General features: G+C 66.3%; 3 protein-coding genes across 6 annotated transcripts; all 3 read right to left on the minus strand.

Annotated features, from left to right (window-relative positions):
- Positions 1-1301: 1301 nt before the first annotated feature.
- TEDC1 (tubulin epsilon and delta complex 1) lies at positions 1302-11063 on the minus strand. 4 transcript variants are annotated; one of them, XM_058429771.1, is made up of 9 exons: positions 10888-11063; positions 9188-9266; positions 8586-8747; positions 8112-8267; positions 6905-7003; positions 4466-4672; positions 3096-3182; positions 2563-2742; positions 1302-1926 (listed from the first exon to the last, which is right to left on the minus strand). In XM_058429771.1, the coding sequence occupies exons 3-9, from the start codon at positions 8634-8636 to the stop codon at positions 1597-1599; spliced, it is 1110 nt and encodes a 369-aa protein (XP_058285754.1). In that variant the 5' UTR covers positions 8637-8747; positions 9188-9266; positions 10888-11063; the 3' UTR covers positions 1302-1596. The 4 variants fall into 4 exon arrangements, with proteins under 4 accessions (XP_058285754.1, XP_058285755.1, XP_032035488.1 ...); XM_058429772.1 differs by lacking the exon at positions 10888-11063 and adding an exon at positions 10694-10752 and having other exon boundaries at positions 8586-8788; XM_032179597.2 differs by lacking the exon at positions 10888-11063 and adding an exon at positions 9366-9693 and having other exon boundaries at positions 8586-8788.
- Positions 11064-12130: 1067 nt separating this feature from the next.
- CRIP1 (cysteine rich protein 1) lies at positions 12131-14008 on the minus strand. Its single transcript, XM_032179603.2, has 6 exons — positions 13924-14008; positions 13598-13684; positions 12654-12748; positions 12525-12582; positions 12397-12446; positions 12131-12253 (listed from the first exon to the last, which is right to left on the minus strand). Exons 2-5 carry the CDS (start codon positions 13635-13637, stop codon positions 12406-12408), a joined length of 234 nt encoding a protein of 77 aa, XP_032035494.1. The 5' UTR covers positions 13638-13684; positions 13924-14008; the 3' UTR covers positions 12131-12253; positions 12397-12405.
- A 6937-nt stretch (positions 14009-20945) lies between these two features.
- On the minus strand, positions 20946-26627 carry LOC116484732 (cysteine-rich protein 2). The gene is made up of 8 exons (XM_032179602.2): positions 26316-26627; positions 22682-22776; positions 22535-22592; positions 22187-22327; positions 22041-22109; positions 21865-21959; positions 21601-21658; positions 20946-21508 (listed from the first exon to the last, which is right to left on the minus strand). Exons 1-8 carry the CDS (start codon positions 26356-26358, stop codon positions 21441-21443), a joined length of 627 nt encoding a protein of 208 aa, XP_032035493.1. The 5' UTR covers positions 26359-26627; the 3' UTR covers positions 20946-21440.
- Positions 26628-27017: the final 390 nt, after the last annotated feature.

Raw genomic sequence — 27017 nt, forward strand, 5'->3', positions numbered from 1 at the left:
AAGACCCTGGAGACCTGGTGAGAGTGCAGCCCTGGTGTCCTCCTCCGTGGCCCCCCTAATCCCCTGCTGTCAGGTGTGCAGCTCCCACCCCAAGCATGATCTTCAGCCCCCGGCCCTGTCCCTCAGCAGCACAGGTGATAAGCCCCTCCGTCTGGAAGCACTGTCTTTACTCAGCCACCAAGACCCCCCACTTCACCGCACCCCCACTTGCCAGCCATCCCCTCTGCCCTGCCTGTGCTTCCTACCACTGTGCAGGCCCAGGCTCAGGCCTCAGACCCAGGCCCCTCACCAGCCCTGGGTCCACCGCACCCTGGGGCCCTGCCCTGCCCTGCCTCCCACCCCGCCCTGCCTCCCACCCCAGCTGAGCCCACCCACACCCTGGGTTCTCACATTCCATTCTCCAGCCCCAAATTCCAGGTTCACGCAGCCAACTGCCCACCTGACACCCACTAAGATGCCAAGATTGTGAGGTCAGAGCCGGGCTACCAAGCAGCGGTGCCCACCCCAGCCTGCCCAGAGGTGCTCCTGAAAGGGAGGCCGTGTTGGCGCTCCTGGGGCCGGTGCACCGGAATGGGGAGGCAGGCAGTCTAGGCGTGTCCACCCCCGGGACCAAGGAGGCCCAGACAGGCTGAGACTCAGGCACATGCCCCAGTGAGAGAATGTTCTGGCAGGGGGAAGGGACGTGGCCTCGGGGCAGGGCCGGCAGGAGCCTGGAGGTGGCCCCACAAGCCCCCCCGTCTGCCCGCCTCAGGTCAGAGTCCTACAGCCCCAGAAGAGAGGGGAGCCTGGCGAGGCAGGCAGGGCTGGAGGCCTCAGGGCCACCTGTGCCTGCTGGTGGGGGGCGGGGGGCTGCCATGAGGCCTCCTTCCGCCAGGCTGGGGCACGTACCCCGGACACAGATGGCTCTTTGTCACGGCTGAGCTGAGCTTGCTGGGCAGCCTCTGGAACAAAGCCCCTCTGTCCATGCCGTGCCTCCCCACCCGGAGCACCACCTCCCGGGAAGGAGCACAGCCCCAGGCTCCCATCCGGCGCACCCACCAGGCACAGCCATGGCCGGAGTGGGGGGCAGCTGTGCTCACAGCCCAGGGCCGGGCCCACAGGGGGAACCCAAATGAAGGGGGGTGGGGCCAAGATAATCCCGCTCCAGGGAGGACTGTGCCACCTCCCCGTGGTCCTGCCACTCACCAGTGCTGGGGTATGCATGTCCTCCAGCACCTGGCCAGCCCTACACTGGCCACCACTGCCCAGGGGCTCCTCCACGCTCCCACCCCCAAACAGGGAAACCCGAAAGGGTGGCAGGGGGAGGGCCAGCGGCAGGAAAGCCGCTACAATTTATTTCCGACTCCCCTCCAGACCACCAGGCTGAGCTTGTCACAACCTCCTCAAGGGACCGGCCATTCCTGTCCCCAGTGCTTCTGGCCACAGGCCTGGGCTCTGGCCAGAGTCAGCCCAGTCCCAGCCCCTGGAGCGAGCATGTGATGTGGGCTCTGCATCTGCATCGTCCCTGAGGCCACCTGGCCTTGGATTCTGCTCCTCCAATACCCAGCCGGGCTGGGCCAGGGCAGGCTTCCCACACAAGGGCCCGTCCACAGGCCCTCAGCGTCCAGGTGACGGGATCCAGATGAAGCCAGGCAGGGCTCCCACCAGCCTGGCCAGTTCCTGCTGACACTGTCCCTGTAGTCGACGTAGCACCGCCTCCAGGCAGGCCTCCTGGCTCCTCAGCGTCCTGATCACCTCAGCTGCCCGCAGGTCCCGGTCCCCTGCTGCCCCATCCTCTCGTCTCACCAGCCGGTGTGGCCCATGGGGCTGGGCCGGGCCACTGTCTTGCTCCCAGCACCGCTGTAGAGCTCCCAGCTCCCTTTCCACAGCCTCCCGAGAGGCCCGCCGTGCAGCACTCCACTCTGGCCCCCGTCCACAGCCTCCGGCCTGCGTGGGAGACAATGGCAGTGGCTTTGTCCCTCGAGGACACTGGTCTCAGGCCCCCTTGGCATTCCCTGGGCCCAGACTCAGGCGCGGGCGCTGCAGGCATGCAGGAAACGCCCATATGCTCTTCAGAGAGGCTTACTGAAGATTTTAAGGGGAAAATCGTGCCTGCAATTTAAGTTAAAACTCTTCAGAAAAAGAAAACAGATGGAGCCAACCCAGCCCCGTGTTCACAGCCATGAACCTGCACAGGCAAGAGGGCGGCTCTGTGTTTGGGGTGGAGACCCAGGTGGCCACCAGGAAGTTAGACGGGTCCCAGGCAGGTGTGGAGGAGTGACCACCGTGTGATGCACATGTGGCGGAGGCATGGGAGCAGCAGGGCCCACACAGCACGGGCTTCCCTCCCTCATGCAAAGAATCAGAGAGCAGATCTCCAGCAGGAGGGGCGGGGGCCGTCTGGCAGCAGCTGCAGCTCCTCACCAAGCGCCCTCCTGCTCCCTCAGTGCGTGCTTGTATGTGTGTCGCCTGCCATGCTTAATCAGATGCAACTGTAGGATTCAACAAGTCCAAAGCGCCCTCAGGTCCGCCACCCCCCGAAGGTGGGGCTGGGCCGGTGCCCAGAGCGAGGCTGGCACTCACCTTGGCCTCCCAGGCCGCCCGCCTGCGCTCCACAGCCTCCTGCAGCTCCTCCTCCAGTGCCTGCAGCTCCCGCATTACCAGCTCCAACTCGCCACCCCCACGCTCAGGGACCCAGGGCAGGAAGGTGGGCTGTGAGGCTGCAGCAGGCACCTCCAGGGAACAGGTGCCCAGGACCGTGTCCTACAGAGACCCAAGTGAAACAGCGTGCACCAAGCCAAGGGGAGAGAGGGACAGAGGGCACGGAGGGCAGTGGTAGTCCCCCAGGTCCCACAGCGGGCTGGATGCCACCATCTCAGCAGCAATGACGTCCAGGGAGGCACAAAGGCCACACTCTAGAAGGCCACGGAGCTGAGGACAGGGGCAGCAGTGGGCCTCCCTGAAGGCGAGCGGAAGTCCTAGAAAGAGCCTACGCTAGGTCTGTGGCCTCCCTAAAAGCCCCTCTTCCTGTCTGGAAAACAGGAAGATCCCCAACGCCCCACCTGGGGGCTGCTGTGGGAAGGGATGCCAAGAGAGGGATGCGTGGGCTTCCTCACCATCCACCGCCAGAAGACCAGCTCAGTGCGCCGCCACGCCAGGACGGCCTCCAGGCGCTGGTTCTCATGTTCCAGAGTCCGCAGCAGCTGGAAGGCAAACGGCAGCTGGGCTAGAACCTCACACAGGACCCCATGGACAGACAGTCGGATGCACAGCTGGACCCAGCTGGATCCAGCGCCAACACCCGGCCCAACGCCTAGCTCACGCCCCGCCCCTGCAGCCCTCCCCTGCCTGCGTCCAGGTTCTCTGGCCAGAGCGATGAGCAGGGCACCCTGGTATGGTGCGGATGCCACAGCCCACCTGTCCTTTCTGCAATGCAGGGCAGCCCCCAACCAGTGCACGGCCAGGCCCTGCCTGCCAGGCAAGAGCTGCCCCCCCGCTCTAAGGACACCCATTGTCCCCCACACCAGCCCCACTGCCAGTCCAACAAGGTCAGGGACAGAGTCCAGGTGCCTCTCAAGCCTAGACCTCTGCCCCACAGCCCTCACTGAATGGGGACTGTATCCGGGGACTGCAGGCGGACAGGGAGGCCCCAAAGGAAGGAGCAAGCTAGGCTCTGGGGGAGGGAAAACCCATTCCCTGTAACTTCAGGGACCCCCTAAGGCAGTGAGGAGTCTGCCTGGTGACCCAGGTGGCAGAGAAGGCAGAGCTGAGCCACACTTGACATTCCCAAGCGAAGGGTTGGGCAGGGCCAGAAGACCCCGCCCTGCCTGCCCCATGGCCCTGCACAAAGGTACCTGCCCACAGTGTGCCCAGACAGGCGGCTGGAGAATGGCCAGGACACAGCAGCTGCTCTGCCCACACACAGAAGGCCTCCCAGGTTCGCTCATGGGCTATCTGTACCAGTGACCCTGGGCCCCAGGGCAGGGGGATCCCTGCTGGGGACAGGCCCTCTACACCTGAATCCTGCCCCACTCTACCCCTGCTTCCCCCGGGAACCTAGAGTGTGGAGCAGGCTACAGGGGCCTGGGACTCCAGCAGTGGGCTGGGGGGCAGATAGGGATGGCCTTGAACACCAGGCCCAGCCCAGCCCATCTGGGGCGGAGCAGAGCAGAGGCAGACAGGCCTGCGGTCAGAGAATATGAGGACAGGGAGGTCTGTGGGCAGTGTAGGAGCTGGAGCAGGCTGGTGCCAGGGGCTGCAGCCCACCTGCCCACCCAGGTAGGCCACGAGAAGAGCAAAGACCTCCACCATGGGGACAGCCGCTTAAACACACTTGACAGAAGGTAATCACCACAGTTCCCAAGAAGTTAAGGGCCAGGGGTGGGAGCAGGCAGGAGAGGAGGGGCAAACACACCCCCTCGCCACCCCCTCCCACCCACCCCCAAGTCCTGAGGTCTCCACTGCTCTGCCAGCCTCCCCCACTTACCGCCCTAAGAGGGGAGAGCAGGCTGTAGGCTGAGGCCCCACCAGGATCCAAGGGAGCTGCCCAGTCACCCGGCAGCAGACCTGGCCGCTCACATACCAGCCATAGATCATTCCAGAAGGTTCTGGGACCCATCCCAGGAGTGCAGGAGGAGTGCAGGCACTTTGGGTAGGCCAGGTCCAGGTTTTGGGCGGCTCCCGCTCTAGAAACCTTGGAAGGAAGCCAGCCATGGCCCCAGTCCACCTGGCCAGTGCCGCACACAGCTTCGGGGAGAGAGCGGGGCCTCACTTCCAGGCACCCCCAGCCCACCACAGAGGGTGGTCCCACAGAGGCACTGGGCAGGAGCAGGCTGGGGCCAGGGCAGCCTCTGCTCTGCCCCAACCCAGGGGTCCCAGAGGCCAGAAGCCTGGGCTTCGCTGAGCCGCCTCTACAAGGGAGGTAGGGCCAGGGGCAGACCAGGACGCCTAGATGCTGCCTCAGCACCGCCAATGCCAGTGCAGGCTGACTGGGTGGGCGCCAGCCCGGCTTCAGCCAGGGACACAGGCCCAGCTGGCACCAGGGGCCAGGCAGGCGTCAGGGGTTGGGCCCTGTAAGCCCATGAGTGAGGCATGCAATCCCCCAGGCTTGGGCTGCAGAGCTGGAACCCACAGGCCCTTGCCACGAGCAGGACGCCCCAGCAGACACAAGACTAGGGGCCAGGAGCCAGGCCATCTGCCTCTGACCCCTAGGTCCCCCTGGGCAGGCCTGGGATGAGGTACAGGGGCCAAGTCTCCGGGGTTGGAGAGGGAAGAGGCAGAGAAAGGGGACTGAGCCTGGAAGAAGAGGTCACACCAGCCCTGAGCTTCTGCCCTCCTGCCCGGCCATAGGCACCTGGAGCAGGACAGTGCCAGCCCGTCACTCAGGACAGTACAGAGCCCAGCCCAAGTTGTTGGCTCACGCCTGTAATCCCAGCACTCTGGGAGGTCGAGGCAGGTGGATTACCAGAGGTCAGGAGTTCGAGACCAGCCTGGCCAACGTGGCAAAACCCCATCTCTACTAAAAATACAAAAAAATTAGGCCGGGCGCGGTGGCTCACGCTTGTAATCCCAGCACTTTGGGAGGCCGAGGCGGGCGGATCACGAGGTCAGGAGATCGAGACCACGGTGAAACCCCGTCTCTACTAAAAATACAAAAAATTAGCCGGGCGTGGTGGCGGGCGCCTGTAGTCCCAGCTACTCGGAGAGGCTGAGGCAGGAGAATGGCGTGAACCCGGGATGCGGAGCTTGCAGTGAGCCGAGATCGCGCCACTGCACTCCAGCCTGGGCGACAGAGCGAGACTCTGTCTCAAAAAAAAAAAAAAAAAAAAAATTATCCGGACGTGGTGGCAGGTGCCTGTAGTCCCAGCTACTCAGGAGGTTGAGATAGGAAAATCGCTTGAAACCAGGAGGCAGAGGTTGCAGTGAGCCGAGACTGTGCCACTGCACTCTAGCCTGGGCGACACAGCGAGACTCTGTCTCAAATAAATAAATAAAATAAAATAAATAAGAAGAGTGGCAGCCAGCCCTGCCCTATCCCCTGAAACCAAGCCAGACAAGAGCAAGAAGCCAGTGATGACGGGCGGGCAGACCCCCAGAAAGAAGGATGAGGATGGAAGGCCAGCAGCAGGGTGAGAGGAAGCGGCCATCCCTGGGGAAGATGCCTGGGGCTAGGTCAACCCTAACACTTGGGTCAGTGCTCCAGCAGCCCCAGGCAGAGGAGGGTGCTGTCTGCCCAAGGTCACATGGCCACCTGGGGCTCAGAGCCAGGTTTCTCTCCAGGTCTATGGTATCCAGGGCTCAGCATCTGCCTGGGACCACACAGCCCCCGTCGCCTGGGGCAGGCCTGCCTAGAAAGCGCTGTGCCCCTGGGTGGTCCCGGTGTAGCAAGCAGAACGGGGCCTGCAAGTCTCCAGGGCCTATGGAGTCTCCAGCTTGGCAGGCTCGGTCCAGCACACCCCATGTGGGCTCGGCCTTGGGCTCTGAAGGGCAGTTGTCCCCTCCCACAGTCAGCCCTGTGGCAACCCTTCACCTAGTGTGGGCTAGCCCCCCACACCCCCAGGTACCCCCGACACACCAGGTGAGACCTGCTTGAGACGCCAACACCACCAGCTCACACCTGAGATCTGTCTTCCTTTATTCCAACAGCCTGCCCTTAGCCAGCTGCCGGCCCAGCCCAGGCTCCTGCGTCCTGGGCCCCCACCCACACCACGTCTTGATTTGTGGAAGGGAAGGGTGAGTGGCCCATGAGGCTAGGAGAGGCCCAGAGGACCTGTCTGTCACCCAGGCTGGCAATGATCAGTGGCGGACATGCAGAGACACCCACCGCTGGAGGCCCAAGAGCTGCCCCCCCCGGCCCCTCCCACCTTGGGCAGTCCCCCTGCTGCGCCCCCAGCCCCCCCTCCCGCAGCAGCTTGCCCGCCCTCACCTGCTGGCCTCCCTCTGGGTCCCTGAGCATCTCTGCTTCAGTGACAGACAGATGGCCAAGGCTCTGGTCGCTGTGGCAGCCTCGCGTGTACAGGTGAATCTACAACAGGCAGTGCAGAGCCCGGGCTGAGTGGGAGTCATGCACCTCCCCGAATGCTGAGTCTCCATGAGTCCAGGGAGGTTGGCCATCAGGACCCACCTCACAGATGAGGAAAGAGGGCTCAGAGAAAGCCACTCCTTGCCTGAGGTTGGCAGGGCTGGGCTGGGTGCAGAACAACCCTCAGCACCGCTGGGGCCTCCTGCGGGGGGGCAGGTGCCAGGCAATTTCACTGATGGCCTTCCCCACCCCGCCCGGCTCCTAAGCAGCAAGACTGGAGTAGGGTGCCCTGGCTTCCCCAGCAGCATCGGGGGAGGAACAGCCCCCGGACAGGCACAGCAGTTCAGCCAGGCTCACGGTGGGGACATGAACGACTGCTTGGATCTAGGGAAATGGGGAGGGCTCCCCAAAAAAGGGAGGCTGGAAGGTGGCACCGAGGGTCACAGGTAGGCACATAAGTAGGCAGAGCAGCTGGTGCCAAGGCCAGGCTCGACGGGGTGAGAGGTCCCTGGAAAGGCCAGCTGAGCAACAGACCCTCTGCAAGGGTGGGATGGGGGGTCTCCAAGGAGTCCCGCACTGGTGGGAATCCGCTGCTGCCACAGACCCACCTGTCAGCGCTGGCCTCACAGTGGACACGCCGCTGGGTACCTGTGTCCCTGAGCCAGCCCCTACCACCTTCAGGACCCCACAGGAGCTGTCCACCCCCCAAGTCAGCCCCCACCAGGATGTGGTGGGAGCACGGGCTGTCTTCCTCCCCCTCCAGTGCCCAGGAGGGAGTGGCTTTCACGGCACAGACCCCATCCCACTGTTTAGTGACACAGAGCCAGAAGGCCGCTGGTAACTTTGGGGAACAAGAAGGCAAATTCTGTGAGCTCTCTGACACCCATTTCTGCCCACCATTGCCCACCCCACTGGGCTCCCTGCCCAGCCCTGCCCCCTACAAGGACCACCTGGAACCACAGGCTCAGGCTCTGGGTAAGCCCAGGGCAGGAAGGCCCATATCCAGCCAAAAGCCTGTGCCGGGCCTCACGGGACAGGCTGCAGGGACCGGCAGCTGGTGGCCTGCAGCACGGGACGCAGCCCCTGAGTGGACGCCCTGTGCCAGCTCTACCTTACTCAGGAGGGTGCACTGCTCCTGCTGACTGGACACCAGCTGGCGCCACCGGAACCGCAGCTTTCCCATCAGCCACTGCACATGGCGGACATCCACAGGACCCTCTGCTTCCATGTGGGGTGCAGGTGGGCCAGGGCTGGCCAGGGCCTCACACTGGAGAAGGGCAAGGCTCAGGCCCTGCTCCCACCCCACCCTGCCCCCCAGGAAGGGCAAGGGTCAGGCCCTGCTCCCACCCCACCCTGCCCCCCCAGGAAGGGCCAGGATGGAGACGGTAGTGGAGGCACAGCCAAAAATAACGGGTGCTCCCTGCACAGGGAGCCTCTGTGCTTTCAGCCGGGCAGCTGGGTAACCCTTCATGGGACTGCCCTGAGAAGCAAAGCAGACACAGAGGGGGCTGACCCAGGCCTGCCCTTGCTCTGGCCCCAGGAGTTGAGACCAGGGCTGGCTCGGCTCACCCTCACCCACACGCACCTGGCACACAGTCATCTCGTCACCCAGAGGCACTCGGGCCTGGGCCAGCATATGCTCGGGCACAGGTCCCCGGGCCAAGAGCCAGGACAGAGCCAGCAGCAGCTCCCGACTGCCCTGCGAGCCATCCTCAGGTAGTTGTGCCAGTGCCAGCCTCGGGTAGCCCTGGGAGCATAGCGCTGACTTCACCAAGCGGGCTTGGACCTCTAGGACAGAAGACCACCACCTTAGGGGGACCACCCACCTGGAGGTGACACCACCTGGATCCCTCCAGAGACCCCCCTACAGGTCACTTGAGCAGAAGCTCAAGGCCTAGTTCAGAAGAGATGATAGTGGGAGAGCTGCAACTCAGACCAGGATGAGGAGACTGGGGGGCCAACGGGGACGTCCCCAGGGCTTTGTAGGAGCAGAAGCCAGTGCTACCCAAGGGGGTGGAGCTAGGGCTTGTCCGGGGGCGTGGCTTAATGGGGAAGGCGGAGCTTTGAGGAGCAAACGGGGTCAGTGTTGGCTGGGGGCCAGAGCCTGCCGGGGCGGGGCTTACTGGGGAAGGCGGGGCTTTACGGGGCCAGTGCTACCGGGTGGGCGGGGCCAGGAGCGGGGCTTACCCAGGGCGAGCGAGGCCAAGGCGTTGCCCGCAGGGAGTGGCGAGAGCACACGATAGAGGAGCTGCCAGAGCGCAGAGGTCTGCGGAAAACAAAAAGCGGGCGGTCAGCGGAGCCGGCCCAACTCCCTGCGAGGGCCCGGGACCCCACCCGGCCCGGCTGCCCTCCGCGCGAGCGTCACCGCCTCCGGACGGTCGAATTTGGCGCGGCGGAAGATCTCGGGGCTGGGTCCCGAGGGCAGCGACCGACTCAACGCGGCGATGGCCTCAGGCAAGGCCCGGGCCCGGGCCCCAGCCGCGAGGTCCACCCGCTGTCGCCGCCTCCCCATACAGCCAGCACCAGCCTCTTTCGGATCGCCCGCCGCCGCCGCGGCCGGGGACCTGCGTCCAATCACCGCACAGGCCGGGTCTAGTGCGGCGGCTGGGACCTACACCCAGTTACCGCTCCGGCTGGGACCTGAGCCCAGTCATGGCACCGGCCGGGTCCGGCGCGTAATCCACCGCGCCGGCTGGGACCTGCGCCCAATCACCGCGCTGGCCGAGACCCGGGCCCAATCACCGCGCTGGCCGAGACCTGCGCCCAATCACCGCGCTGGCCGAGACCCGCGCCCAATCACCGCGCTGGCCGAGACCTGCGCCCAATCACCGCGCTGGCCGGACATGCATCCAATCACTGCGTCGGCAGGGACCCGCCTTCGTGGCCAAGCCCAATGAACGGTTCCCCTAGAGTTTGAGTGTAGTCTATTCTGTCTCGTGCGGACCCACTTCCGGGCTCCTGGCACGGCTGTCGATATGGAGAACACCGCAGAGTCCGCCCTTGCAGGCTCAATCGTCACGACACCCGACACCCCACCTCGCTCGGACCCCACCCATCAGCGCCTCACGCCCCTTGGCAACCTAGCAACCGCCGGGCGGGAGCGCGCAGACTCCGGAGGGCGCCCTGTGGGAGCGGACGAGCCTCGCCCCGTGGCGCCGCCTTCCAGGCTGGGCCGCCAGGAGGCGCCCAGAGCCCGCCGCGCCGCACAGCGCAGACCCCAGCGCGGCCGACCCCTGGCCCCTGGCGCGAGGTCCCGGGCAGCTCCTCCGCCCCGAACGCGCAGCCCGAGCCCGCGGCAGCCTCCTCAGGCGCTCCCGGTCCTCGCCCGCCCGCGGCAGCGCTTCCCTCTGCCGCCGGCACGGAGCAGCCCCGGAGGAAGCCGGCGCATGGAAGCAGCTGCTGCCCGGGTGCCGCTGAGCCGGGCCCGCGTGCACGGGCGGCCCCGAAAGGCGCGGGCCGGGAGGAACGTGGGGCTGTCTGCGGGGATGGAAGGTCGGGCTGGCTCCTGGCCCGCGGCGCCTCCGGGCATTCGTGAAGACCCCGGGCCGCGTGTCACCGGGGCTGTTCCCGCGATGCCCCTGCACCTCCCGGGGCTGCGAGGACGGCGGGAGAGGGAAACTCAGTCCTCCCTGGACCCCCAGCCCTGGCTGGCCACGCCCACGAGAGGCGCAGCCCGAGGGGTCTCGGCCCCACCTTTCTCCTCGGCCTTCTTCGCCCCCGAGCTCCTCTTCCAGGCGGCCCTCCCGGCCCCGCCTCGGGGCCCCCACCCGAGCAAGCCCCTCCTCTCCCTCCCCGCACGCCCTCCGTCCTTCCCCGCCCGCAGCCTCCTTCCCTCCGGCGCATCGCGATCTCCTTCACGGCGCCAGTAGGAAGACTACGCTCCTCACCCCGCCCACGCGGGTTCCTTGAAGCTAAGGGGCCTCCTCCTCGGAGCGCCTACTGCACCTGCCGAGCTACAGGGCGATGGGAGCAGGAGGTGGGGAACCGCGGCGCCACAGGAACTTGGCAGGAAGCGTGGGGGAGATGGCGGAGCACCTCTGAGGCCTTGTTCAGCGCTCTCCCAACCCCCGAGCTTGCGGGTTTTTCTCTGCACCAGGTGTCGCTGTCTCAAAGATCTCAGTTCCCTCAGCTCCACCCACCACCGTCCAGCCAGAAACCAGCCTCACCTCAGCACCCCCTGCCCCCATCCCATCAAAAGTGCTGTGGCTCCCAGCTCTTGGAATTCCAAGAATCCCCCAATCACCCCCACACACCCCACCCTGCGGGCCACCCTAGACTGCCCCACAGCACCTGTCGAGCTGAGCCTGCAGCACACCCACCACAGCCCTAAGTCAGGGCCAGACCCCTGGGCTCTTTTAAATCAGTGGGTGTCCGGAGGGGTGGCCTTCTGCCAAGGCCGGAATCTAAGTGGCCAGTGTGGGGAAGGGGGTCTCTGAAGGTGGCCAGTCAGCAGCGGCTGGCTGAGTTGACAAGGGAGTTTCCAGAAGGCCCCCCAGCCCCTGTGCACGGCCAGTACTCAAGGTCCCCACTGGACGCCGGGCCACTGGGTAAGTCCCTGGGCACAGGATAGATGGCAGATGAGGATGCACGTGGGGCAGTGGTGCTTGGGTCAGGGGCAGAGCAGCCTCATCAGGCCCCTGCAGAAGCTAAGCCTGGCCTGGAGGGGTGGGGAATGAGGACAGGGTTGGGGGGTGGAAAGGAGGAAGGCCAGGAGTTCCCACAACTCCCCCAAAGCCTCTCAGAAAGGGAGCCAGCATGAGCTGATTCACCCTCTGATCCGAGGCCAGCCTCGCGTGCCCCCAGGCCTCTCAGCCTGCTGAGCCTTTGGCTAGGGACCTGCAAAGCCCCCCTTCCCCACTCCCAGAAGGCCAGGAGGGCTCAGAGGCACTTCTGAGGATCTGGGAGTTGTAGAGGCGGACTCAGAGTGCCAGGGCTGGGTGCAGGCTGTCTAGGGTGGCCTGGACTCACCCTGCACAGGGAGCCCTGGCCTATGAGACCCTGGAACGGCCCCCTGGGGAGGGCAATGGGCAGCAGAAGAGCAGGCGCGGGTGGCAGAGCCTGCAGCCAGAGCCCCACTGCAGCTCCCTTGGCACTCCCCAGCACATGCGCATGTACACACACACAGGTTTTCCAAGTGTTCAGGTTTATTGAGAGCATTAGGGGCTACAAGGGAGCCCTGGGCATCTGGGGGCAAGGCCTGGCATTTGCCTGGACAGTGGCCCTGCAAGCAGCCAAGGATGGGGTCTCCACCACCTGTGCAGAGAGAGACAGGCACAGACGTGAGTGCAGCGTCCACGGCCTCCCTTTGGGCCCCACGAGTGGTCAGGCCTCCCTAGAAGGGGGCATCCCCATCCCGAAGGTGGAACCAGGGGGCAGGACAGGGGGTGGGGTCCTACCTCCCCGGTTTACTTGAAAGTGTGGCTCTCGGCTCCGCCCCGCCCAAAGCCTGCAGAGAGGGTGGAAAAAGTCAACAGGCTGGGGCGGAGGAGGCTGTGGGGTGGGGCGGGGACGGGGGGGAGCATACCTTTAGGCCCAAACATGGCTGCGTAGCAGGGGTGGTTGCAGTAGGGTTTGCCTTCGTGCTGCAAAGAGAAGGGCTGTGAGGGGGGTGCCATCACCCCTGGCCCCTGCCACCAGGGTGGGCCCCACCTACCTCAGCGTGGCCCCCAGAGGTCAGCGTCTTCCCACATTTCTCGCACTTCAGGCAGGGCCGATGCCAGTCCTTGCCCAGAGAGGTCACCCTCTCGGCTGCAGAGGCACAGACAGGCCCCAGTGAGACGCTGCAGGACGTGGCACCCACCCACCACTGGCGTACCAGCCTCTTGCAGCCAGCTTTGCCCAAGGCCCTGTGCACTTGGGCCGCATCCGCCTAGCCTGGCAGCCACCCTAAGGTCTCAGCACCCCCCATGAGGGGGACGTCTCCAATCCCCAGAGCCAATACAATCAAACAAAGCGCGGGGTCGCTGGTCCCCGGGGCACTTTCGGGTGCGGCCGGGAATCTTGCTCCCGAGGGCTGGGTGGGGCTGGAGGGCGAGGCCGAGGGTCAGGGGTCGCGGCTTAGGTCAGCAGGGCCTGGGCCTGGCTGCCTGCTTTCAGCCCCAGGCCTCTGCAATGGCAAGGGTGGAGCCTGCGAGAGCCCTTCTCGGCGGGGACAGGGGTGACTTCCCACTTCCTCCCTCCCCTCGGGGCGCGCGCGCGCGGGGCAGGAAGGCGGACGCCCGGGATCGCGCCCCGGGCGTCGGTTTCCGCGTCTGTTTCTACTTAGAGCTGGGGGGCGCGGCCCCAGCCCCGCGTTCCTTCCAGCCGTGCGGGTCCCCCACCCAGGGCGCGCCCGAGAGGAGACGGCAGAGACCGTAGGACCCAGAGACGGGGAGGCTCAGAGCCAGAGATAGCCCGCCGAGCACAGCAAGACTGCTAACAGGCAGAGATCGCCAGGGCCTTCGGACGCAGGGGCCTCCACCCTCATCCCGGGGCAGGCGGCGGGCCAGGCTGGGGCGCCGCCCCGGGGACCCAGCGCCCCCGGTCCTCCTGAGCGGCCCCCAGCCCCGTCGCCCCGTCGGCGGCGCCTCCTCGCGGGGCCAGTGTGGGTGGGCTCACCGAAGTACACCTCCTTGTTGCACTTGGGACACTTGGGCATGGCGGCTCCGGGTCCGGTGCAGGCGGCAGCGGCTGGGGCGGCACGGGCTGCAGGCGCGAGACTGGGTGGATCCGGCCCGGTCCGCGCCTTTCAGGGACCCCGGGACCCCGCCCCTTGGAGACCCCGCCCCTCGCGCCCCGCCCCCTGAACCCAGGACTTGGACCCTGGGGACCTCAAATCTAGGCCCAGGGCCCGAGAAAGATCATCTGGTCCACCCCCGCCTTCAGGCAGGACCCGGGCCTGCCTGAGGACGGAGCGCGGGGGGCAGGGGGCCATGGGGACTTACTGAGGGAGCACAGCTCTTCAGGCGAGTTCAAGCCGCGCCCCTGGCCCAGCGCTGTGATGTCTCCTGGGTCCAGGCTCCCAGGCAAAAGGCTCGCCCGCAGCAGGAAGCGCCGCTCCCACCCCCAGCCCTACCCCACCGGCACCCGCCCTAACCCCAGATCTGCCCGGGCCGGGACTGGACCAAACACCACTAAAATGCAAAGAGATGCAAAGCAGCCCGCGCGCTGATCCTGCCCTCCCCAGGACGGAGGGTCGGGGACAATTGCCGGAGAGCCCCCGCTGTTGCCCCCCACCAAGGAACCCACTCTGACCTTCCATCCCACGCAAGGTTAGGAGGCCGCCCCTATCAGTCCCCTCACTCCCAAGGGACGTCCCCGCCTCTGCTAGTTCCCCTGACCTCCGCTGCTCTGGGAGGTCCATCGGACCGCAGCGGGAACATCCCCGGGGAATTCAAAAGCGGGGACTCCCAGCGAGGGGAGCTGCAGCTTGAGGAACGATCGGCTGCGGGGGCTGGGGTTTCGGCCGGCAAAGGAGAGTTCAGCCACCCCCAGGCCGGATCAGAGATGCCGGGGCCGGGCGCAGGAAGGAGTCCTTATCTCTGCGGGAAGCGCCCAGAGCGGCCAAAGCGGTCCAAGTCCGCTGCAAAGTTGAGGCGGAGGATGGTCCCGGTGCCAGGCGGAGGCTATCCCGCCTCCCCCGCCCCCAGATTCAGAAGGGCCGAGGGGGCTGCTCTGGCCTCGGGCTTTGGGGTCAGCCCTCCAGCTGACCGGCCAGCCTCAGGAAGGGAGCCCGGGTCACTGTCAGCCCCCTCTCCTCTCGCTGAGCAGGGGAGCCCTCTCTCTGCAGGCCCTTCACCTCCGTGCTGTGTGGAGCTCCGTGCCCGAGCTCCCACAGCACAAGGGCCGTGCTACCTTCGTCCCCAACCACCATCCCTCCTGTCAGCCATGTTAACCAGCGTCCTTATCTCCCCTCGATCTCCACTGGGCCTGTGCCGGCCCCGTCCCCGCTGGGGGCGCTGGGGACCATCGTCCCGGTCCCCGGGAGCCGCTGGCCTACCCCTGGCGGGCACCGAGCCCTAACTGCACCTGTGATCCCAGCCTCACCTTCCCTGAAGCCTACCGCCCCCCTGTCAGCACCTCGAGGCCTGCACTGAGAGGAAGAGAAGCCGCCTGCCCTGCCCTGTCTGCCACCAGGCCCCAGCTTGGGGAGAGGGCAGGGGCAGCAGGGCTGTAGGACGGCCAAGGCACAGGCGTCTGGCACAGAAGCCACACTCCAGAGAGCCCCACAGCAGCACACCCAGCCCAAGGCCACATCCTGCTTGCCCTCCTCCTGGCGTCCCTCTAAGGCCACAGTTCTGTCCCCGACTGGGGCTAAGTCCTGGGGTCTGATAGGACATTCCACAGCGGCCATTGGAGCCCTCCCCATCCCCCGTTCTGAGACCTCAGAGATAAGGTTTCCAGAGCAGGGGTGCACTCCTGTCCTGCAACCTTGGAGTCCCCAGTCTCCAGCCCATGAGCCTTGAAACCCACTCTGAGGCCAGGGGAGCCCGGACAGTATTGGGGAGGCTGGGGGCTCTGTCACTGCACTTCCCCTAGGGCGTGTGCTGCCCCCAAGCCCCAGGGTGCCCAGCACCGCTGTCCACACCCCCACCAGGATGAGGTGCTCCGGGTGCAGAGGTGCAGGGCAAGGTGCCTGAGGCACACGTGTGTGCCTGCTGCCCATGGACATACCTGTGTGGGTGTGTCCATCAGGGGTCTCTGGGGTCCCGCAAGCATGTTTGTGGTCCCTCTCGCAGTTGTCCACCCATATTTCTTTTTTTTTTTTTTTTGAGATGGAGTCTCGCTCTGTTGCCCAGGCTGGAGTGCAGTGGCGCAATCTCGGCTCACTGCAAGCTCCGCCTCCTGGGTTCACGCCATTCTCCTGCCTCAGCCTCTCTGAGTAGCTGGGACTACAGGCGCCCGCCACCACGCCCGGCTAATTTTTTGTGTTTTTAGTAGAGACGGGGTTTCACCGTGGTCTCGATCTCCTGACCTCGTGATCCGCCCGCCTCAGCCTCCCAAAGTGCTGGGATTACAAGCGTGAGCCACCGCGCCCGGCTGTCCGCCCATATTTCTGTAAAGCCCCCTCCCCAGCCCATCCCAGCTCCTGGCCCGGTGCCTTGCAGCTCAGGTACGGACATTAGCCAGGGCAGATAGGGACAATGACCCAGTCCTTGTCCTCCCCTCTACCCGCCCCCAGGGATGGTCCCTTTGGCCACACTCTGGACTCCAACCCGCCCTGCCCATGGAGTCCCTCCTTGAAAACCAGGGTGATGAGTCCATTCCTGGCCTTCCCTGCTGTTGCTTCCTGTCACCATGGTCACGGGTGGGGTGGGGGGCAGGATGCCCTCACCGTGGGGCCACGCCTTCTGTGTTGGCTCACAGCAGTTTTTCCACTCGACTCAGACACCCACACTCACAAACACAGATACACACAGACACATGCACAGATACACACGCACACACTGACACAGACATAACACAGAGACACACGCACATACACACAATCCCTGGAATCCTCCCTAAACTTCAGCCACAGACTGATGTGCCCCTCAAACCCCCTTTCTCCTGCGCTCCCCATCCACCCTGTGCTCCGGGGGTGGGGACCCCTCATCAGCTGCAGGACCCCAGCTTCCAGCTCCTTTCTCCACCCACACTCCGTGTTCAGGCCATCCCACCCCCAACACCCACCCCCATCTGAGCAGGTGAGGGTCGGGTCCTGCCAGCTTCTGGGACACACTGTCCCCAACAGGCCCCAGCCCAGGCACTAGGCCTCCAGCTTTGTCAGCTCGCCTGGCTTTCACCTGGCCAGGGATGCACCTAGGGCAGGGCACTGACCTCGTCCATGGGGCCAGCCTGACTCAGGCCCACTGGGCTGGCTGGAAACCCCAGCCCCTGCACCTCTCAGCCCACTCTGCAGGATGCTGGTGGCATTTGTTGCAGGAACAAACAGAGGACAGAGTGGTCAGGACAGGGACACGGAGCTCCCCAGCTGCTCGCCCCAGGCTGCCTCTATGCCCAGAACATTCCATCCTGCACCTGGACAGAAGAGGGCCCTAGACTGGGGGCGGCGGGGGCTGCTGCACTGTTCGAGGTGCATCTCGGAGGCCTCCTCTGTCTGCTCAGCCCGCCCTCTGCACACGTCCCTGCGCCCTGGCCTGCTCCTGCTGGCCCTCTGGCTGAAGCCCACCGGGGCTGGGGTGCAGCAGCCTGCAGCCAGGCCTGGGCTCCAGGAACCAGGGTGACCCAAGAGGCAGGGCTGGGCCCCACTGTCCCTGAGGAATCCCACCGTCCACCCCTCTAGGAACATTTTGCTCCTCTGGGCCCACAGCCCCTTCCTCTGCAGACTCGGCTTGGGGACTCGCCTTGAGATACCTCTCCTTGTCCTTGGAGCCCTCCCCACCACCTCCCCTTGCCCCATGTCCAGGCTAAGAGTGTGGGCAGGTGTGAGGTGCCCTCCCGGGGCTGCAGGCCAGCCAGGCCTGTCCTGGATGCTCTGCAACCAGGTGCCCTGCACTGCCAACATGCGTGCCAGGACAGCAGGGAGCCGGCCACGCCCAGCTCAGGCCTCCCCAGGGCCCACCTCCCCACCCCTCCCCCTCAGCCCAGCTGAGTCTCAGACACTCCCAAGTTCCCAGGGTCTATTTTCAGCTGCTTGTCTCCTGGGACCCCCTGTCTGGCCTGTGGTCTGGCCCCGGTTGGCCGTGCTGGGCCCAGTGGCCATTCCTGCCCTGGGCAGACCCGGCATGGGGCTGGGATGGGACAGGCTTACCAGACAGGCCCCTCCTGTCCTCCGGGCCTCACCTCCAGCCCCGAGCAGGTGGGAAGGCTGCTCAGTTCCTCCTCTCCCAGAGCAGACGTGGCGAGGTGTGGAAAGAGGGAAGGAGGGGGCTCCCTCAGCCAGCCCTGCCCTCAGTGGGGCTGCACCCCTGCCTGGGCTCCACAGACTGCCCAGATGGGGCGCCCCTGCCCTCCCTCCCCTCCCTTGAGGGTGGGCCTAGTACCCAGCACCCTACAGCCATAGCCCAGGAATTCCAGAGGCTGGAATTCCAGCCTCCCCACCTGGCAGCTGGACCCCACACCCCCACCGGAAGCCCATCAGGCGCTGGGAAAAGTGCTGCCCCCACCTGGCCGTCCTGGTCCCCAGCCTGCCCTTGCCTGTGCCCAGCTCTCCATGGTCCAGAGCTAGGGGCCCATGGCACTGGGTGATTTCCTCACATCCACCTCTCCAGCTACCGCTGGCCCCCAGTAAGCTGGACCCAGGGATGGGAGGGAGGTGTGCCCCACCAAGTCCTGTGGAGGGTCAGGGTCAGGGGCGCTAGTCCCAGCTGTGTGGAGTCCGAAAGTGTCCAGGAATTAGGGAAGACCCTGGGAGCGGGGGTACCCAGGGCTGATGCTGCGGTCACTGGCTGGGCAGGGCCTGGAGGAGGGGTGCTGGGGGTCCGGGGCAGGGGCCAGAAGAAGTGGAGACAGGGGTAGCTGCTGGCTGAGCTGGCCCCACAAAGATGCCTGGCTGGGGGCATCAGTGAGGGCCCCACCAGCCCAGGTTGGAGTGGGGGATACCTTGGAGGGGCCTGGCCAGGAGGCACAGGAAGATTGGACAGTGGAGGTACAGATGGGGAGCAGCACAGCTCGGCTCAACAGAGTGCCGGGGTGTGAGCTTAGCCCCACAGGGGCACCAGGGCCTTGTGGATCCCTGGACTTGGTTCCCAGGGGTTCTGAAGGGGAGGGATGGAGCAGATAGCATTTCAGAGCTGCCTCACTGGCCGGGCGTGGGTCCAAGTAGGAGAGAGTGAAGGTTGAGGCCAGAGCAGACCCCAAGGCAGGGACAGAGAAGGAGGCACGCCCAAGGGCAAAAGAGCCCATTCCAGACTCCCCTCCCTTTTAGGGGGTATCTGGGTCTGTGGGCACCCGAGGGAACACCTGGCTGGCAGGCGGCTGGGAGGGCATAGCTTCCTGGAGCTGGAGACACCAAGCGAGCCCTGTTAGTGCCGTGGGCACCCAGCCAACCCCAGCAACACCGCCCAGCGACGCAGTCCAGACAAACAGTAGCAACAACCGCCCCGGTTTCCATGACAATGACTTGGAAACAAACATGGCAGGCAGGCGTCATCCTCAAACCGGCCCCGCAGGAAACGGTCCTGCCCCAGCCAGACCCGGGGTCAGGGGTGCTGCTGTCCCTGGCGGGGTCAGGGGCTGATCTCTGGAGGAGACCCCTTACCCACATCATCCCCGCAGCCGACCCGGGCGGGTCTTCCAGCACACAAACCCCCCACCGCCGCCCAGGTTTTAGGGAAGGGCAACCCACCCACCACTCTCCTCAAGACACAGTTTCCACTGCAGGCTCCCAAGGGAGGGGGGTCCAGCTGAGCCCTCCAGTACCCCCCACACCCCCGCCCCGCCAAGCTGAAAGCAGGAATTTCCCGTGCAACCCTGGGAGCCCGCAGCAAGGGTGGAGACGGGCACTCCGGGAATTCTCGGTTCTCCTGAAACAACCCCTCAACACACACAAGGACGCCTTGGCCTGGAAGGAGGGGATGAGAAGGGGAACCATCCCAGCCTCTCCTGTGAGCAGGGGTCTGGAACCTGCCTGATCCTCCCCTCCGCCTGGGGTTGGGGAGTGGCCGTCCCTTCTGCAACGTCAGGCCCGGGGGGTTTTGGCCACATTCCAGGTGGGAGGAGAGGCTGTGGCCGCACTGGGTACCTGGCTGGAGGGCAGCTGTGGTACGGCTGGACCCCAGAGCCAGCCCAGGCCCCGCCAGGACATGGATGGCTGCTCTCGGGACAATGGGCTCAGCATCCAGGCTCAGCTCCGTCAGAGCCCATGGGCTGGAGGGTGGCCAGGCAGGGGGCTGTGCCAACAGCTAGGAACAGGGAAGAGGCATAAAGCCCCGGCCACCCTGTAGCACTGGGGACAGGGGCCTGGAGGTGGCCAGGTCTGAGTGCCCCTCACTGCAGGGAGGGCCAAGGCAACTTGGGTGTGGTGCCAGGGGCAGAGGAACATAAACCAAGGTGGGGAGTCCAGATGGCGCCAGGACAGGGCTCAGCCACTGGGGAAGGTCTCCACGTTTCTGCTCTGTGCTGCCAGAATGGAACAGTGCGCCCTCTAGTGGGCACCCGAGGAGTGGCGCATAGGAAAGGCGGGGCGCGGGGGAGGGGAGAGCTCCTTGGAGCCGCCAGGGCTCCTGGCTGAAAGGGCAGAGCCTGGACCATGAAGACGCCAGGGGAGAGTCGGTCATCACTAAAACCTTCACCAGAACACTTGGGCAGGGATTCTGTCCCTGGGCCACACCCCAGGCCAAGGCAGGCCTGTCCACAAAAGCCTGTCCATCACCCTATGGACAAAAGCTGGAAACAGCCACACTGATCCCCTCCAGTCCTTGCTCTGACCATAGCCCCCAAACCCTCCTGCGCTTCTCAGTCCAGTCCTGGTCTGCCAGAGACCTCTGCCCCACCCACCCACCCTTCACCAGCTTCCCCATTCTCTGCCCAGGACCCCTCCTCTGGTCCCCGGCCCCCTTCCCTCCTCGGCCACACTCTTCTTGCTCTCAGGGCTGACCCCTCCTGCGCTTCCCAGGGTCCACAGACCCAGGCAGCTCCGGGTTCTCAGGCCTGCTGTTGGTATTTTCAGGGTTCCAGGTTCAACTTTCCTCCAAGGCTCTGTCCTCCATGGACCCCACCCTCACCTGATCCTGGCCAGGACCCCTGGCCCCGGAATGCCTCCCACCTTCCTTACCTCCCCACAGCCTGGCGTTCTTACTGCCTCCCCATCTGGGTGGGCACCACCACCCTAACCAGGGACCACGCCCCCTGCCCCCATCCCTCCTTCCTCCTCAGAAACATCCCAGGGCCCCACCTCCCACCATCACCCTCAGGAGGAGAGCCCACCCCCACTAGCAGCCAGGCCCAGGGGCGTTGGCTGGGAGCATGCATGGACCGGAGAAAGGGACCCTGGTCTGTGATTTGCATCCATCCCACAAGCAGAGACAATCCTGCAATCCTCAAACCGTTTATTGACAGCACAAGGCTCAGCAGCAGGTGAGCCACGTGAGGGCGGCGAGCGCTTGCGAGGCAGTGTGGGCACCAGGCAGGGGATCCCGGAGGGAAGCCCTCTGCCAGGGACATGGTGAGGGCGTGGCCATCACTCACGAAGGGAGCATAAATAACACTGGCAGGTGGGTGGGCAGCGCCACAGGGACACGCAGGGCCGGCGGGAAAATGCTGGGACAGGGTCACACGGGGATTCGGACGCGCAGACACAGAAGGGATCATGGGACGCCCAGAGGACGCCAGAGGGGGTAGACACACCAGAGACTCAGGGATGGGCATGGCGCTCTGCCCATGGCTGCCCCTCCTCCAATACTCGCCCTGGGCTTGCAGGCAGGACTGCGCAGCTGAGCACTCTCCCAGCAGAGCCAAGCAGGGGAGCCCCTGCAGGGTCTGGGGCGCAGGTGAGCCCCATCATGAGAGCCGCTGTGGCCTAGGGCTGGACCTTGCCTTCGGGGTCCCGGTCATAGATGTAGCTGCCCACCGCGCCGGTGTTCACTCCTGTGGAGAGAGGCCGCTGGGGTGGGTCGGGGGAACAGCGGAGAGAGGGGAAGGGCAGGGAAGACATCGTGGACCACCCTGGCTACACTCACCCTTGGGTCCGAAGAGGATTCCATAGCAGGGCTTGTGGCAGTAGGGCTGGCCATCGTGCTGGGGCAGAATGTGGGTGCTGAGGGAGGAGTCCACAGACTCCCCCGACCCATCACCTGGAAGCTTCCAGAACGTGCAGGCCTGCTGGCCGTGGGGGAGAGGGCAGCGCAGCTCCCAGAAGCACCACCCCCCATCCCCTCCAGGCGCGCCTCTCACCCTCATCCCCCCCGCCGCCCGGCCCCCAAGCCCGGTCGCGCTCCCCTCACCTCCGCGTGCCCGCCGGGGGTCAGCGTCTTCCCGCAGCGCTCGCAGCGCAGGCAGGGCCGGTGCCAATCCTTGCCCAGAGACGTCACCTTCTCAGCTGGAAAGGGGGAGGAGTGAGGCCGAGCCCCGGGGCGGGGGCGGGGGCGGGGGGGCGGCGGGGGTCCGGGCGCGCACTCACCGAAGTACACCTTCTTGCTGCAGCGCGGGCACGTGTTGGGCTCCCCGGTGAAAGTAGTGACACTGGAGGCTGTGGGGCGCACGAGTCAGGGCGGGGCGGGGCCGGGGGCGCCCACAACCCCCAGTCCCAGGCCGCGCCCAGCCCACCTCTGCTGGGCCCCTTCGGGGGGCCGCTCGCCTTCCGCTCCTCTGCTCGGGGCGCGGGGACCTCGATGGGGCCGGTGACCTGCGGCCCCTCCGCCAGGGGCTTCTCGTAGATGTAGGAGCCCGCGCCCCCGATGTTCACGCCTGCGGGTGGGGGTACGTGGGATGGGGGCCGCGGCCACCCGGCGTCTCAGAAAATGGCCCGCTGGGGGCTGGGGGCACTAGGCTTTCCAGGGTGGCGGGGAGTCTGGGCCGGGATCCACGGCGGCCGGGACCCCCAGCCCTCCCCAGCGCCAGCGCCAGGCCCCTCCCAGCAGGTCCCAGGGCAGGCCAAGGACAGCCGGGGCTCACCTTTGGGTCCGAACAGGGTGGCGTAGCACGGCTTGTGGCAGAACGGCTTCCCGTCGTGCTGCGCAGAGAGGCGCGGGTCAGGCCCCTGCCTGAGGGTGGCGGGAGTCGCGACCCCCACCCCCGCCCGCGCCGCACAGTGGGGCTCACCTCGGCGTGGCCCCCGGGCGTCAGCGTCTTGCTGCAGCGCTCGCACTTGAGGCAGAACTTGTGCCAGTCCTTACCCAGGGAGCTCACCTTCTCGGCTGAGCGGGAGGGGCGGGAGGGGGGTCAGGGCCGGGGCGCGCCCCGCACCCCCTCCGTCCCCACCTGGCAGCCACCACCCCGACGCGCTCCGGAGGTCCCGACTTTCAGGAGGTCTCCACCAGGCGCCTTCCTTCCACCTGGCAGGCCCCGCACCTCCTTCTGAGACGCGTATTAGCCCGTTGCCCCCAGGCCCCGTTCTCCCTCTGGGTCTCAGCGCCCCCAGCCCTGGAACCCCGCTAGAGCCGCCGTTGAGAAGGGGCCCGGGGCTGTCCTGTTAGTCCCTGCAGTGAAGGGGCCTGTGCTTGAGCCTGCCCTCGCTCAAACACCTGCCTCCCGGACAGCCGCCTCACTCCTGCCTCCTCCTACACACCTGCCTCCCACGCACCTTCCTCACACACACACTTCCCCCACACACCTGCCTCCTGCATACACTCGCCTCCTCCATACACACCTGCCTCCCCTAAACACCTGCTTCCCCCCACACCCGCCTCCTCCACACACACCCGCTTCCCCCCACACACCTGCTTCCCCCCACATACCGACTTCCCCCCCACACCCGCTTCCTCTGACACCCGCTTCCCCCACACACGCTCGCCTCCCCGCACACACCCTCCTCCACATACATTCGTGTCCCCCCACACACCTGCCTCCTCCACACACTCGCTTCCTCCACACACACCCGCCTCCCCCGACACCTGCCTCCCTCCACACACCTCCCCCCAACATGCCTCCCTTCAACCTCCTTCCCCCACCCTTCCCCCACACCCTCTCCCACACCCTTCCTCCCCCCACCTTCCCCTACAGCCTCCCGAACTTCCCCCCCACACACCTGCCTCCCCCCACACATATGCCTCTCCCCCACCTGTCATTCCCTCGAACACTTCTCTTACACTCACACACCTGCCTCACACTGACATACCCCTGATCCCCACCAATTGGGCCCTGATGGGGCTGGCAGTGCCCCGCTGCTGAGTCAAAGGTGCGGCCCCAGAGCCTCTAGCTCCCTCGTGGGAAGGCCGGGCCCCGTCCCCATGGGTCCTCCAGGTGGGACCCTCATCGGTCTGTGGATTCCTCATCCTAAACCCTGAGCTCTTCCCCCACCCTAATGCCCCTGGCATGGAAGATCTGAGACCAGCTGCTGAGGGTCGGGGACCCTCCACCACTGCCTCCCACCCCCACACTGGGGCTACCGGGCTGCTTCCCAGTGGACAGAAGCAGAGGCCTCCCTAGGGAGCCAGGCAGGAAGAGGTGGGGAGGGGCAGGAAGGGCCCAGCAGAGCCGGAATTCTGAAGGGAAGGGGACAAACTGCAGGCCCTGGGGGGAGGGAGCATGCAGGCTGGGCCCACCCTGCCTGGCAGAATCTGGCCAAGCCCCTCAGGCGGCCGAGGACCAGTGGCTCTCCCGGCTCCCTTTCTCAGCAAGTGGCCCAGCACCCTTTGTCTGGCAGATATTGGGGAGGGGCACCTGGCTAGTGCGAAGCCCACTCTGAGAGGCCCAAGGATGCTGCTCCTGGCAGTGAGATGGGATCTCCCAGGTGGCCTACTAGGTAGAGGGCTGTGAATAGTGGCTCTCCATGGCCCTGGTACAACCCTCTGGGCATGGCCAGGGCCAGCCTCCAGGACACCAGCCCAACCACAAGGCTGCACCAGCTTAGAGCCCTCTGACCAGAACCACTCCACTCAAGAAAGCTGGGACACACCAGGGCAGGCAGGGGCTGGCTGCACGGTGGGCAGGCGTGTCCCAGCAGCAGCAAGGAAGTCTCAATGGCTATCGGCCGTGGCAGCTGCAGCCCAGGGCTGCCAGCACTCCGCTCTGGCCAGCTCTGGGACGTGGGCCAAGTGGGGGTAGGGAACTGGCCCTCAGACCCGCTGGGTGGGTCAATGGCCACACATTACGGGTCCGCGCTGGGAACACAGAATCGATTGGGTCTAATGGCTCAGAAGAAAACCAGCTGCCCACCCTGGCTGCATGGGCTCTGGGGCGGCCTCCTCAATGTGCTCCGACATCCCAGCCTGGGTTCTACTCAGGTATGAGCTGTGGGGGGTGTGAGGGTGGGCAGGATTCTGGACCCTCGCCCTCACAGTGCCTCCCAGGCAGGACAGAAGCCAGCTGGGTCTGAAGCGCCTTTGTTTTCCGCGGAGAGCCTGGGCCGGCCGGGCAGGCAGGCCTTTCCGGGCTGTCCACAGGACTGTTGGCCAAGACCCTGGAGAGCCCCGAGCTGGCCTGGCCCGGCCTGGGGCAAAGTCATGGGCAGTTGGACTGCAGGAGGGCCCTGGGGACCGTCCCCCACCCTAAGCCTTGCAGAGACAGCCCTCGCTGGGACAGAGACTGAGGGCTGAGCGGGCTCCAGGCGAGGCAGCCGGAAGCCCCTCGGCTCCCAGCCACGCCAGAAGCACTCCAGGCCAAATCCGGTCCCTCCCCTCTGGGAACGGCAAAATACAACCTCCCCTCAACCCCCTCCAGCCTGTGAGCCGGGGAAGCCCAGTGGCGGCCTTGCCAGCAGCCTGGCCGCTTTCTGGGTATGGGGCGACCAGGGCAGGGGCCCTATTGGTCCCGGCCCTCCTCTCTGCTTCACTAAGTCTGCCCCACCCCGTGCAGCAGCTGGTGGGTAGGTGGGCAGGGACCTTACCACCCTGGAGAAAGCTGGGCAGGGAATCAGCCAGGAGGAAGGGGGTAGGAAGGGCGCACCCAGGCCCAGAGACTGAGTAAGCCCAGACGGGGGAGCGCGCCTGCCGGAGGGGCTAGACCGAGGGCCGCCTTGCGAGACATGCCTCCTCCCGCCACCACCTGCATCCCGTCCAGGGCTGTTCTGACCTTGAGGAGGCAGGGATCCTGGACACCTGGGCTGCTTGAGCACAAGGTCCCTCTCAGGTTCGCGGGAACTCGCGTGTCACACCCGCCCCCACCCTACCCCCGTATGAAACTCCTAGGGGAACTGGCGCCAAGGGAATGCGTTGGGACAAGCAGGAGGCAGAGGCCAAGGTCGCCCCCGCTTGGACTGAATCCCGACAGAGTCCAAACCTGGCCCAGCCCAGCTCAGCGGAGCCCGGAGTGGGAGCTGGGGGTCACTGTTCCCCGCCACGTGTTCCCAGAGCAGCTGGTGTAGGGGGTCCAGGAGAAAGGGCCCAGGCCCACGGGGGCGCACGGGACGCACCCAGGGCGTACAGCCACCGCCCTGCCCCGCCCCGCCCCGCCCGGGCGCCGCCCGGGCCCCGCCCGGGATGCGTCCGCGGATCCCCGAGCGCTCCCCCAAAACACCGGCCTCATCCCGGGGTACCACAAGCCCCGCCCGGGTAGTCCCTGCCCCGCCCCCACAAGCCGCTTCGGGGTTCGGGCGTGACCGCCCCCGCTTTCGCGCAGCCCCACCCTTTGGCTTTAGCCGCTTGGGCAGCGCGGCCAGCCAGGCTCCGGGACACGCATCCTCGGTCCGGGGCCGGGGCCGGGCGCACCCCGAGTTACGCCGCGGCTCTGCGGCGCGGCACTGGCCGCGAAGGGCGGCGGGATGCACCGAGCGGGCCGGGAGCGGGCACGCACTCACCGAAGTACACGGTCTTGTCGCACTTGGGGCATTTGGAGGCCATGGTCGGTGCGCCCTGTCGGCCCGCGCCCTCCGCCCGTTCTCCTCCGGGCCGCCGCCGCCCGCGCCCAGCCCCGCCTGCCCGGCTGTCCGCGCGCCCATTGGCTCCGCGGCCGGGGCGGGGCCTCGATAACCCGTCCCCTGGGCTGGGGGCCGCCTGGGGGCGCCGCGGGGGCGGGGCGCACCTGCCGGGGGTGGCGGGTGTGGGGCAGCCGGGCCAGGCCTGGCGCCCCCGGGCCCCTCGCGCCGGAGGTGGCGTCTACAGGGGCCCGCCCGGGCGACCGCGACGCCGCCCGCGCCCCGGTTGTTTCCATGGCGACGTCGGGGCCGCCTGGCCGGGCCGTCCCCGGAGCCGCGGGCAGGGTGCGACGAGCCTGGACTTCGGCTCGCGGGGAGCCCTAGTGAGTTGGGCCTGGGGGTCCACCACGCCCGGCCCTGGGCGCCCAGGCTGCGCTCCGCCGCGGGAAGGGGTCGCAGGCTCGGGGAGAACCCCACCCCCACCCCGCCGCGCGCGGCGCCTGCCCCGCTTCCCTTTGTTGCTCGGTTTCCATAGCAACAGCCGCGCCGCGGGAGCGGAGTCAGATTCCCGGCGGGCACAGCCCCCAGCCCTGTCCGGGTCTCCGTGTCCCGCTCCGCCCCCGCCCGCGCCCCGCCCCAACACTG

Source organism: Hylobates moloch, unplaced genomic scaffold, assembly GCF_009828535.3.
Source record: "Hylobates moloch isolate HMO894 unplaced genomic scaffold, HMol_V3 SCAFFOLD_16, whole genome shotgun sequence".
Classification (NCBI taxonomy): Eukaryota; Metazoa; Chordata; class Mammalia; order Primates; family Hylobatidae; genus Hylobates; species Hylobates moloch.